The 13,042-nt window shown below is 54.3% G+C and overlaps 1 protein-coding gene across 5 annotated transcripts; it reads right to left on the bottom strand.

The window, feature by feature from the left end:
• Window positions 1-935: 935 nt before the first annotated feature.
• Window positions 936-10,405, bottom strand: TFAP2C (transcription factor AP-2 gamma). Of its 5 annotated transcripts, none has more exons than XM_036418671.2 (7): window positions 10,109-10,405; window positions 8,021-8,503; window positions 7,861-7,936; window positions 6,522-6,738; window positions 5,808-5,926; window positions 3,351-3,495; window positions 936-2,452 (listed from the first exon to the last, which is right to left on the bottom strand). In XM_036418671.2, the coding sequence occupies exons 1-7, from the start codon at window positions 10,154-10,156 to the stop codon at window positions 2,167-2,169; spliced, it is 1,374 nt and encodes a 457-aa protein (XP_036274564.1). In that variant the 5' UTR covers window positions 10,157-10,405; the 3' UTR covers window positions 936-2,166. The 5 variants fall into 5 exon arrangements, with proteins under 5 accessions (XP_036274564.1, XP_036274565.1, XP_036274566.1 ...); XM_036418672.2 differs by having other exon boundaries at window positions 7,861-7,912; window positions 10,109-10,404; XM_036418673.2 differs by lacking the exon at window positions 10,109-10,405 and adding an exon at window positions 8,870-9,025.
• Between the last annotated feature and the right edge of the window lie 2,637 nt (window positions 10,406-13,042).

Below are 13,042 nucleotides of genomic sequence, written 5' to 3'. Positions count from 1 at the left end.
GAACGTTCAGGGCCAAGTACAGGCTGCCAAGAGCAAAGTATTAGGTTGGCAGAGTTTAAGTTACTTAACATCCAATGCCAACATTAAGTCAAGAATCGCCGGGCACTTGGTAGTTATGCATTAGGGATTATGAGACTGGAGCTGAAGCAAAGGCCTTATCCACCGTGGAAAGCCCTCTGCTCCCACTTCCCTTTGAAGCCCAGCCACTCGTGCCAAACTATAAACACATCACTTCCTGGAGGACATGCCAGGCCACTTTAACTTGAAACCAAGTCCCGATGGTGTGCATCCAAGATCCTCAAGACATCCAGCGAGTCCCGCAGGCCCTGCCAGACTCCACTGCTCCGGGAGCGGAGGGCAGGAGATGCAACCTCTGCTTTTCCCACAGACTAAATGGTCAGCACGCCAGGGACAGATTGGCATTCCTGTGCCCCCACAAACATGAACTTCGGTTGATTGAAAACGATCATGAAAACAACGAGCCTACACCTCCACGGCTTGCATTGGTTGAATGCCAAGTCCTCCTAAGGAATGTCTGCTCAAGGTGCACCTACAATCGTTTCCCTTCTCGGTATATTTTGAGGTGGCAACTTGGCCATAGAGTAGTGTTTCTCAACAGGGCAGCCTTACACAAGGGACGTTATTCCCAAACTGTCGGCACCTCTCACTATTGTCAATAAACTGTCCCTCACACACTTCCCAACACTCCTTTCGGTGAGATGGCCTTATCCCAAGCTGAGGGCCGCTGGTGAGCACAGAACCTGGGGCAGCTGAGCAGTCTTGCAGGGCAGAGAAAAATGAAATTCGCGATTTCCTTTGGCTTGCAATCTTCTTACCCAGATCTCTGAAGTAAGCCAGTCAAACCATACACAGCTCAGCCCACTGCTCCACTCATCTTAGAGACTTTACACAATCAAGTCATCACCAGACTGCCACAGCTTCTATAGAGAATACTTTTTATTGTACAGATATCATATACACAATTTAACGTGTGAACATTTACAGGCATGGAGTTCAATCCCAAATCTCCATGACACCCCATACACTGCACCACTCACTCCTGTTTGGGATTAGCCCAGCAGGAGTGAGACACAAAGTTATCCCTTCGTGAACTGAGAGCTTCAATTAAATAGAACCGAGCCCAGGATCCTAACTTGTAACACCCTGTGTACATATCAATAAAACCTAGAGATGTGTTTTAGATGACCCCATCACCTTTAAAAGTTATTAAAATGGAACCCCATTTCCCAAAAAGTCACTAAGAAGTACACCCGTATTTACAGACACGATTAAATTATGCATAAATAAAATCTGTACATGAGACACACTGTTTCTCAAAATAACAGCGCCTCCTCTGGGACCTGGGGGTGACAGGCAGCAGAAAATGCTTCATGCCTACCCTTTTCAAGTTTACTCAAATCACCAAGATGTGAAATAAATATGCAAATAAAGCTTCAGTACCTTAAAGGAACATGTCATTTCAAAGGATCTCCCATTTTCAAAGTTAAAAAAAACAAACAACATAAAATCAGCAGGCTTTGTTTCTACGTGTTTTGTAAAACCCAAAAGCCCCTTTTGAACAAGGGGATTTTTAAGTGTGTTCAATACCACCTATTAATTCGTTGCTAAAACGGAGAGTCTGCCTCCTACTGAATGCAAGATTTGATATCTGAAGATGCTAGATAAACACTTTTTTCTAAAGATAAACAGTTAGTGGGCAGGAAGCCAGCAATGACCTTAACACTGAGAAGTTATTATTGATTTGAATTACATGGGTTTGACATTTCAATAGCTAAGCATGTGGGGTTTTTGTTAGCCCAGGGGATGGATTTAAAAGGTTTGAAAACTTGTAGCACCACTTTCAGAGACAGGAGGAATGGGGGTTCAAAATAAAACATAAGCTTAATGAATAGAGAACCAGTACTTGTCACCTTCTGATCGCTTGTCCAGAGTTAAGGAGACGCTTCAGCGCCAGAGAAATACTAAGGACTCCCAGAGGGCCGGTCCAACTCCGGAGGCCAACAGAAGCCTTTCAACGGGAAGGCAAGTAAAAGCTCAACTTGTCCCCCGGGGCCGAGGAGTTTCCCCATCTGTGCCGGTGAGAGTGGTTTGGGAAATTTTTTTCTTTCCTCTTGCAGACTCTTCGTCCCTTTGTTTCCACCTGTTTCATTTCCGATGCTTCTCCATCTTCTCCAAGGTCTTGCTGGAATCGGCTGGACTCTGATCTCCGGGGTTCATGTAGGACTTCTCTACGATGACCAAAGCCTCTTTTATGTAGTTCTGCACAGCAGACACGGCAGCACAGATGGCCTGGCTGCCGAACCCGTGGGTAATCAGGCTGAAGTGAGACAGGCAATTCTGAATGTTCGCCTCCAGGACCTGGGGCGGCCGGTTGTTCCCGTTGGGCGTTCGGTCTTGGTTGAGAAGGTCGGTGAATTCTTTACACACTTGCCTGTGAACAGAACACACACCTGTGAGCTCAACCTCACTCTTGACAGGAGTTGAGGATAACACCTGGGAGGCAAGCGGAGGACGGGCTGGTCTGAGCCAAGGCAAGAAGCTTTAAACTAATACTAATATAATAGCCAATTGCCTCACTTAGTACCTATTAAGAGCTCGTCAACTCTGGGAAGCACTATCTTTTTAATCCTCGGTGATTAGAAGATAACAGGATTAACCCCAGGTAAGCCAGTCAGCAGCCAAGGTCATCAGGTGGGATTAGGATTCCAGAGCCAGAAAGTTAAGGGACATTTGGTGCTGGGCCAGTTCCAGAAACCAATTCACCAAGACTCATACATCTCCCTGAAATTCACTTTTTATCCCGGCGGGTTCACTGTGCTCCCTCCCTTTTGCTCATTTTAGACTGGACTCATTCTGCTTCGTTTCCCATGATTTTTAAATCAATTTACTGCTGGTTTCCATGAGAAATCCTGCAGCTGCAGTAAGTGGGTTTAGAGACATTTAAATTGCCCACTTGTCTCCTGCAAATCCAGTCATCACTACATTTAAGAAAGAAACATCCTTAAAAAGAGGCAGAAGGGACACAACACAATCTTTACTGGATGTAACAAAACAAATCATCTTTTCAACAGTTTTTAAGATATGCAAATACTATCTGGAAAGGGTAGGTTAACTATTTTGAGCACAAAGCAGCTCAAAAGACATTCACTACAATGCATTTGTTCATATTCCTTACTCTTTCCAGGTATTTGACTGTAAAAGAAGCTCCTTGCCATTTTCGCTTGCTCCCCATCCTAACTTATTTAATCAGCATTCCTTTCTGGAGCACCAGGGGCTGGGGCTGGCCCCTCAACTTCAAGGTCACAGCAGTAGGTCATCTGTGTACTTACTGTGCGGCCAGCAGCATGTTCTTCCTTGCTGCCATCTCATTCCGTCCTCCGAGATGAGGTCTAACTAAGTACTCGGCCACTGGTTTACTAGGAAACTCAGCTTCACAGACATACGCAAAATCCCGGGCCAAATGAACAGCCTCCCCTGGAATCATGAGAGAGGTTAGGGTGTACGGACGCTGTCCTGTCCCCCTTTTTGGCACTGTCATTCAGTCACTGCACCCTCACAGGAATCAGACTGGGCCCTGGCAAGGTGGATCAGCTGGTACACTGCAAAGGTTGAGGGCTCGATTCCTGGTCGGGAAGTGTGCAGGAGGCAACCCATCAGTGTTTTTCTTTCTCCTTTCCCCTCCCTCAAAAATAAAAAAAATCGTAGTCAGCAGGGACATCACTCCCACTGGTGAGGCCCCCTCTCCTATGAGCAGAGGGTGAATCCTAAAGTGTGAGGAACACAGTCCCCAAAATTTCAGACTACACCTGAGCAAAGCTAACCGGTCCCCGCCCAATGTGAAGAGATCGACCTTGAGACACACCCATGCCTCCTTGATAGTAAAAGTAGTTATCTTTATGGAGAAGTAGGAAAATTTAAAGAAGTGTGCGTCTGACAACTGCAAACTGGTCGCTTCTCTTCGTGCAACTGTTAAAAGTCTTTGACCCGGAACTTTCTTTTTAAACTAGGGCACCCCGTTACCCAAAGAGTCTCTAGAATGTTTCTTTAAGGGCCCTAACTACCAGCTTTGTCCAAGATACTGGGGAGCAGAGGGGGAGGAAACCAACAGTCACCTGTCCTGCCCCAGGCAAACCCAGTGCGGACTGCAGACTGTGAGGCCTCAGAAGCCCAAACATGCCCCCTTCCTCTGAGGACTTTCCTGAACTCGGCAGGATCTGAGAACCACTGTTCTGGCACTTTCTTATTCATGCCCCCACACTAGGCTAAGAAACCTGAGTGAGGACGCATTTATGCACCACACACAGAATTCACCACCATTTGCCATGCAGACCACTGGTCCCCAACAGGCAGCTAACAGGCAGCTCAGCTCATCTCTCCTTACACTGACCTCAAAGACACTCCCAGAAAGGTGGAGTAGGGCCCTGCCAGCTCTCTTTAGCACTGGAGAGAAAGGAAGTGTTCAACAGATTGCCTGGCTACTAGCCCTAGCCAGTTTGCTCAATGGTTAGAGCGTCAGCCCACAAACTGAAGGGTCTCAGTGTCAACATATCTCGGTTGTAGGCTCCATCCCCGGCCCCAGGAGCCTGCAAGAGGCAACCAATGGGTGTGTCTCTTTCACATCGATGTATGTCTCCCCCTCCCTTCCTATCTCTAAAATCAATGGAAAAATATTCTTGGGTGAGGATTAACAACAAAAAAAGATGGCCTGGCTCACAGGACACCACCCCTCACTGGCCCCTGCTGATTGGGTGAGGGGCTGGGGGTGGCTGAAGGCTACAGGATAAGCCTGCCAGTGTCCCAAGCCACTTCCCCCTGCAAGTTTTATTTCAATTATTTCACCTTTACTCGTCCCCACTTTAAAGACTTTATTGCAACCTTGCCACTTTCCAGGTTGGGCAGCGCAGGCCCATTCAATAAACTGAAATGCCACCTCCTGGGTTTAGGGAGAGTGACTCACCTGTGGGACCCAACACTTTGGAACAAGCACAGGAGCCAGCCCCGTTACAACGGCTTCTCTTTGCTGAGCACAATCCCAATATTCCACAACCACAATAACCAGAAACCATACTTCTGTGTCCACCAACAAGCAGCTAGGCTTTTTAAAACATATTTTTAATGATTTTAAATACAATTAGAGAGGAAAGGAGAGATGGAAACATTGATGAGAATCCTTGATTGGCTGCTGCCTGCATGCCTCCCTGCATGCCTCCCACTGGGGATTGAGCCCACAACCTAGGCATGTGCCCTGACTGGGAATGGAACTGGGACCTCCTGGTTCATAGGTCCACTCTCAGCCACTGAACACCACCAGCTGGACACAGTAAGCTTTATAAAGGTACTAGAGGCCCAATGCTCAAAATTCGTGCAAGGGGCTTGGCCCTCCCAGCCGCAGGCTGCCTCAGCCCTCGCTGCCCTGGCTTGGTCCAGAAGGTCGTCCAGTTGTCCAGTCTAATTAGCATATTATGCTTTTATTATTATAGATAGCAACTGATCCACTGCATTTTCAAAAACTGGATCACTTAACAGACAATCCTAAGTTTGATTTCTTAGGTTAGGAAAACTCCTATCTTTTTTGAACTGATCTCCTGGAGAACCCAGAACAGAATATTTAGCAGGCAGGTATTTGACAAAAAACACTGTGATTCATTGTGATGAACTTATGACCGTTCAAATCACCTTCATCTCGCTCTACTCATGGCCAAGTTAAGAGCTGTTTTCAAACTTTCCTTAGAGAAATAGCAAAGGCACAGCACAGCAAAGGGAAAACACCAGAAAACACCACTGACCTTCTACCAAAGACGTCAGGAGGGTGACGTGTGCAGCCTTCCGTCTGCCGGCTGGAAGATTCAGCCCGATCTTGTCCAACCTCTCCCGCAAGGACCGGCCTCCATTTTTAGACTTGGCTCTGCATACAAGAGAGTCAACTGTGACTATTCTCAAGAAACCACATTTTAAAACTCTAAATTCCTAGACTGCCATCAAAACTAAAATTCTAAAAACAAAGACTATGGATCATAATCAAATGGTGTTTCACAGGGTGTTCTCATTAATTAATCTCTGTAAATGCAAAAACTGTTCTTAGCATGGCCAGCATTTTCTTTCTTTTTTTTTTTTTTTTTTAAACCAGAGTATTGCAAGCTGTACTGGAGCTGATAATTTTCACACGTAAAAAGTAAAAACCGCAGCAGCTCCCCAAAACAACTCCCTGGGGGCACAAAACCCCTGGAGCTTCTCTTCTCTTCATTTGGAGGCCACCTCTTCAGGCACGGAATAAATTCTAACCAAATGATAATCGTTAGCGCTGTTTTAGCACCTCCTCCTACATTTGGCACTTTCTAAAAGCAAAAGGTACTAAAACTCTGAGCTGATTGGAATTCAGTGTTAGGTCTCAAAGTTACATAAATGTTAAAAATACCTCCCAGTGCTTTCCTATAGCCATCCTCAGCCCCCCAGCCCCCCTCAGCAACCCAGCCACCAGGTGCAGAGTGTGCCCCATATACCTTCTGAGAACGCCTCCCAATAAGGACGCATTCAAGCACTCAGGCGGGGACAGTCGCCTCTGGACTTCGGCCACTGTCACTTTGTATTTCGACGTGGAGCTCAGGAGGGACAATCTTCCGGGGACGGAGCAAAAGACCTCAGTGGGGTTCACCACACCCCCCACCAGCTCCTTCGGACAGGGGAGACTCAAGGGGTTCTTGGTCATTGAAATGGGACCTGTGAATGAGGATCAGAAGTGCAGTCTTCAGAGCTGCAGCGAAGCAAAAGATACCTTTTTCGAACCACTAACCAATGCTGAATGCCGAGAGAGCTATTTAAACAAATAGCATTGCATACAGGGCTATAAAATTGCAGGTTTTTCTTTTCAAAGCCTTGATCTTCAAGAATAATCAAATCTGAAATTCAACAGTTAGCTCCATGGGAAGTTAATTAGTCAAGATCCCAAGCGTGGAGAGGTTTTTAATTGATAGTCACTGTTGAAAAACCTGCTTAATTAGGACATTTGTTTTCAAGAGACTGCTTTGATACTAAATAAATGGCACTATTTTTTCTCCCTCAAGAAACAACCAAAATCATAGGACAAACTCAGATCCTTTGCCAAAACCTTTAGTGCAACAGCAAGTTTTTAAATACAAACAAACCTGTTCTGTTATAAATTTACTGGGAAATTCGGTGTATCTTCTGAGTGATTAAAAAAAAAAAAATTTCCCCCATCTGATTTCAAGCAGTTTAACTTCAAATAACAGACCGTAACTACCTTTCATTTAGGCCCCTCCACTCCCTAAAACAGCCAGGCTGGTAATCCTATCAAGCACGTTACTTAATTCTGAGAGCCACTCACTTACCAAATACAATAATCCAATTTTCCAAATCCCACCAGCCTTATCCTTCAGAAACCCAGCCTCCGACAGAGAGATCCCCCCGCCTGGTGCTTTTAGGGCTGTCTATTTGGTAGGCCAGACTGTTTCAAAATGCCTTCTTACAGGTCAGGATTAAGGATCCTTGCCACATGCATATTTGAAATCGACAGTAAAAACCACAACTCATTTGACAATTAAAATTGTCACAACCAACCACACAACTAAGGCCCTGGTGTTTTTGTTTTCAAATTAAATCTCACCCTGGAGACTCTCTCAAACAAACGTGGTAAAACACCCTGGAATTGAAGGAGTAACATATACCGGATTTCATTTAGGTGGGAAAGAAATCCCCTTTCTTCTCACTCTAAGACCTGCCTTCCCAGAGTTCTGGTCCCTTCCACCACAAATGCAACCAACTTGCCATTAAGTTAACCCAACACCGGAAAGAGTCGGCCCACAAGGCCCTGCGTGGCCCTACCTTTTCGAATCACAGTCTGATCATGCAGAAGCAGGTGCTGCTCATCCACAATCTGGGGGAGAAATGACAAAGTTTCCTCTTTAAGTTCCGGGGTGCCTCGTTCAGCAGTGGGCTGGGATAGAGTCGGGGCAGGAGGGGGCAAGACCCCAACCGCGCTCACCTGCACCTCGTCCATCTGCTGCCCCATGTCGTGAAGGCCCAAGTTCTCCGCCAGCCCCGCTGCGTCCAGGGCGTGCGCGTGGGGCAGCAGCAGGTCCGAGCGGCGGAAGCCGTCCCTGCGGGCGCTCATGGCGCCCCCGTCCAGCCCCGCGAGGTGGGGGAGCAGGCCGGCCGGGCGCCCGTGGTGCGAGGGCAGGCCAGCCGCCTCCTGGCTCTGGCGGCCGGGCCAGGCCTGCGGCTGGCTGCCGGCGGGCGCCGGCTGGTGCAGGGGGTTGATGGCGGCGTAGGCCTCTCCCAGATGCGAGTAGGGGTCCGCGGACTGGGAATACGCCAGCGGCTGGTAGGGAGGCGGGAAGTAGGGCGGTGGCTGGAATTCGGCGACTCCGGTGTGGGAGAGGGGCGGCGCGGGGTTGTAGAGATGCTGCCCGGCCGAGGAGAGGTGGGGGAGGCGCGGGTTCCCATTGCTGCTCCCGTCCTGGCGATCCTGGAGGAAGAAACCGAGGCCCGGTTAGTGCGAAACCCCGCTAACGCGAACCGCCGCTGCCGCCGCCGCCGCGATGAGCCGAGCGCTCCCCGGGCCCAACCCCCCAGCCAGCCCGGATCCAGCCCCCGGGCCTGCCCTCGGGACGGAGGGCCCCCAGCAGCAATGCGCCCCGGGGATGTCCTCGTGAACCGCGAATCTGCGTGGAAAAGGAAACGGACGAGACACCTGGGGAGGCGCGCCCTCGAAGCCCGGCGGCGGAGCTCCGGGCGCCCGGACGCCCGAGGCCCTCCAGAGCGCCGGGTCGGAGCCCCAGGCGGCGGAGGCGGCGGGCCCGCGGCGCCCCCGGTGCAGCGCGCTCTCGCTCACCAACCCGCACATGTCCGCGGCGCTCGGAGAAAGAGCGCGGGGCGGCGGCTGGCGCGGATAAGGCGCGCCGCGCGGGCAGTGCGCATCTCCCCGCCCCGGGGGATCCCTTTTCCACGCCCTCAGGACACAGCCCTCCGGGGAGACACACCCTGGCGGGGCCGCCACCCGAGCCGCGGAGCGACTCCGGGAGGAACGCGATCGAGGAGAACTCCGCAATCGGAGCTGCCCTCCCTGCTAGCGTGTCCCGACCCAGTGCGGATAGGAAGCGAGGCGCCCAACCTGCCCGGCCACGGTCCGCGTCCCCACAAACCAAGGCACAGAGCGAACATTAAGAACCCTGGAATTGGGCAACTTTGCGTGCTCACGGCCCCTTGCCCCACGGGGAATGTCCGACTTAATTCCTAAAGGATGTGTCTCCTACTACTACGGGGGGGGGGGGGGGGGGGGGTCACGGGGTCGTGGGGGACCGGGAGAAACATGGCACTGTCGCCCCCTAGTGGAGGAGTCCGGGGGCGCTGGACAGGGGCGGCCCCTCCAGGTGCAGAGGCCGCGGTGGGCTCCCGGGGGCCCCGGCCCGGCTCCGCTCTCTCTCCCGGCTCCCGGGCTCCGGCCTCCCACCACCTGCGCCGTCTTCCTCTTCCCGCTCGCCGCCTCCCGCCCTCCCACTCTCCGAAACTCCAGCTCAACCTGTCCGACAGGCTGGAGCACTCGCGGCGCTTACGGCCCCATCTGGCCTCGGCACCACCCCCCTCGACACTCCCCAGCCCCCACGTCTCCCGAACACCAAACTTGTGTTTTCTCCTCTCCCCGAGAAGCTAGCGGGGCCGATGAAAGCCGAACAGGGAGGGGACTCCCCAAAGGGCAGGTCGGACTCCCATGTGGACGGAGATTTCGTGCGTAAAAGCCGCGTCTAAGCAAGGGTTGTGGACCAGCGCTCTTCCGAGAAAACGGGAAGAAGGCTGGTTTTGCTTCGCTGGAAACCGACCGGTAAGCTTTGTGGGTGGTATGTGCCATTCTCTCTCCAGGCTCTGCTCCAGAGGCTAGATCTTTAGGGAAAGGCCCGATTCGGGAAGGGGGTCTCCGGAGAAACGTGTCCGGGAAAGTGGACCCCGTCCGACCGCGGGGCGGCGGCGGGTGCCTGCTGGCTGCTTCTGCACCCTCGCCCCCAGCCTCGGCCCAGCGGCCCCCGCCTCCCGGACTGTCCCGGGGCGGGGCCAGGCTGCACCGCGCCCGGCTCACCTCGCAGTCCTCTTCATACTTGACATTATCGGTTATTTTCCACAACATGGCGTCTTGCGTCCCCCAAAACAGCCGCCAGTTAAATCCAGGTTCCCCCCACCCCCCCAGCGGTAAATCCAAAATCGGGGTCACGGTGGCCGAGCGCCTGCCGCCGCCGCCGCCCCCGCCGCGGGCCTCGCAGGACGGGTCACTGGATGCGCATCGGCGACTCCGGAGCGCAGAGGTGGCCGCCGCCGGCGATCAGGCCTGCCAGGGACCCGGGAAGCCGCGCCCGCGCCGTGTCCCGGCTATAGCCGGGGGACCCGAGCGCCTTAATGAGAAGGACATTATCATAGCTCCTCCCCGGGGGCCGGCGCCGCGGCCCGGGCTGCGGGCGGGGCGGCCCCCAGCCAGTCCCAGCCTGGCTCCGCCCCACACCCCAGCCCGGAGCCGGAGGAGACCCGAGGTGCGGGGACCGGAGAGGAGCGCCCGCGCTTCCAGGAGCCTCAGCTTCGCGGAGCCAGGGCCCCCGTCGTGCCTTCCATCCCACCGCGCACACGCCTGAGACTGGCGGAGCTGGGGACCCGAATCCCAACTCCCAAGAATCCCCCTCTTTCGCCCTAGAAGCGTCTTCCAAAAGATTTCACACCGAGCTAAAGACCCTCACGGTTCAGGGCGTCTCAACCGCTGGGGGTCCCCTTATTTCTCAAAATGTTGCGCGCACACACACACAAACACACACACCGCCACCAGCTCCACGTGGAGTTCAAGGTAAGGCTGGGATCGTACGGTGGAACCCCAGCCGCCCAGAGAGGTTTCCCCACCACCCGGCTCTGAGAGCACAGCGCCGTCCGGCGAAGCGGGAGGAAGGCCTTCAGGGGAGTCTGCCCCGAGCGCCTCGGGGATCCGCCTGCCCCAAGTCTAGGACAACAGTCCCGCCGCCATAGCCCAGAGCTGCGTCTGCAGCCGCGGTGCGGGGGGCGGGGGCACCGCGCGCCCTCGCCCAGCCTCGCCCAGCCGCCCTGCCCCGGCTCCGCGGCCGCCTCCCACGGACCAGACTCTCCGAAACCTCGACTCAGCGGAGAACAGAGGTTGGGGCGGAACCAAACCCCAGCGCCTGGGGAGGGCAGGGGGGGAAGGAAGGAGAGGGGAAGGAAAGGGGAGAGGGGAAGGAAGGGTCCGAAGAGAGACTAGGGCTGGAGAGATGAGCGCCTCAGTTCCGCAGATTTTGGCAGAAAACGAAACTTCCACAACAACGCGGCTTCTCCCCCCAGAATGTATTTGCCACCCAAGCTTGAAAGCGACCGGCAATATTTTTAAAATTTTAAAGAAACGAAATCCATTGGCACAATTATTATAATTGGCCTTTTCCACCGCGGGAGGTAAAGTCGGTAATTCTCAAGGGCGAACTTTGTCGGGACGTCCCAGCTGGGTCCGGGAGCTAACTATCCTGAGGGAATCAGAGAAGACTATTAGGATTTGATTCCGAATCGGATTTCCCAATAACCCTATCGATCCATCGTCAGGGCCTGGAGTGGACGCGGCTCCCTGTCCACAGAGGGTTGCATCCGCAGCCTTTTTGAGCTCTTAGCATTTATTAAAACCCATATGGGCCTGAAATAACTAAAATAAAAACAGGCGTTCTCCAGGCGAAGCTTCCCCCTCGCCTTACAAGTAGGCATGTTTTCGGGGCTTTGCACTGAGTGCAAGTGAGAGTGCACAGACGACCCCTGACACCTGCTTCCAAAACACCGGGACCTGGGTGGGGGTCAGAGGAAACCCCGCAGAAGCAGCGCTGTGGGTATTGGGGAGGGGCGGGGGAACAGGAGTCACACCCTGGCGCGGCAAGCACGGTGGCCCCTGGGGTGTGGAAGGTTGGGGTCCCAGGCAGTGCCAACAGGGAGGTAACCCTCCGACGTCCAGCTCATTGGCGCGGAGGCTCTCCACTCCGGGCCTTCCAGCCCCGGGCTCAGCTCTGAGTCCGGGCTGGGGTCAGTCTGCGCCGGCAACTGGATTCCCGGGCAGGACGGGCCGGGGCTGGGCAGACAAGTGCCACCACCCCACCACCACCCCAGACCCGGACTGTCTTTCCTTCGCGCCGAAGCGCCCTCCAAAGCCCCCCGGAGGAACTGAGATTCCTCCCAGCCCGCGGCCGTCTGCGGCGGAGGCAAAGGGAGACCCTGAGGGGCTGAGCGCCTCCGTTCGGAAGCCCTCAGGGCCGAAGTTTCAGAGCCGCTCCGCAGAGGCCGTTCATTCCCGAGGCAGCTTCCTAGACCCCGGAGCTGCCGAGTCTCCCAGGAGCAGGCACTCCAGCCGGACGGGGACTCCGCGCCTTGGGTGTGGGAGGCGGCTCGAACCACCCTCCATCTCCGGGCCGGGGAGACCCTGCCCTAACGCGCACACACTTGGCTCCGGGGCCGGCGCCTAGGCACGCGCCCCGGTTAGGGTGCCGGGGGCCCAGCCCTTCCTGGAGCTCAGCTCTTCTCTGAGCGGCGAGCGAGGAGCGGGGGGAGGGGAGGGGAGGGCTCCCGCATCGGGACAGACTGCCTCCCAGGGCCCTGGCCCCTCGCCGCCTGAAGATCCGAGAATGTGTGCTTTCCTCGCCGCCCGAAGATCCCAGAATGTGTGGTTTCGCCCTTGGGTAGCCAACGCCCGGGGAAGGGGGTTGGTTCCTCCCCCTTCCCCGGGCGGTGGCTACTGTCCCGAACTGTGCACAGAATGTGGGGGTCTGGGGGGCAAGCCTCGCTGGCCGCCTCGCAGGATCAGGGGTATCGGCGTGGTGGGCTGTCGGCGGCTCCCTCTGTCGCCCTCTAGGGAGCCAGCACTCACGCGCGAGAAGACCTGGACCCAGGCTCCCAGCCATCGGATGGCCCAAGAAACCCAAAACAGGGGTGTCTGCTAGGACAATAACGCCCCTACTGTGCACCCCCACCCCCCTCCTACGAGGCCAGGGCG

Source organism: Pipistrellus kuhlii, unplaced genomic scaffold (assembly GCF_014108245.1).
Source record: "Pipistrellus kuhlii isolate mPipKuh1 unplaced genomic scaffold, mPipKuh1.p scaffold_m20_p_6, whole genome shotgun sequence".
Classification (NCBI taxonomy): domain Eukaryota; kingdom Metazoa; phylum Chordata; class Mammalia; order Chiroptera; family Vespertilionidae; genus Pipistrellus; species Pipistrellus kuhlii.
This window is presented reverse-complemented; position numbering and strand designations above follow the sequence as displayed.

Excerpts from the sequence above, each read along its gene's own strand:
- TFAP2C (XM_036418668.2), bottom strand. The coding sequence starts at position 8,881 with ATGTGCGGGTTGGTGAGCGAGAGCGCGCTGCACCGGGGGCGCCGCGGG. Across the intron at positions 7,937-8,020 it reads AGCAGATGGACGAGGTGCAG|GAAACTTTGTCATTTCTCCC; the intron begins GTGAGCGCGGTT and ends GAACTTAAAGAG. Across the intron at positions 2,453-3,350 it reads AACATGCTGCTGGCCGCACA|GCAAGTGTGTAAAGAATTCA; the intron begins GTAAGTACACAG and ends TTCTGTTCACAG.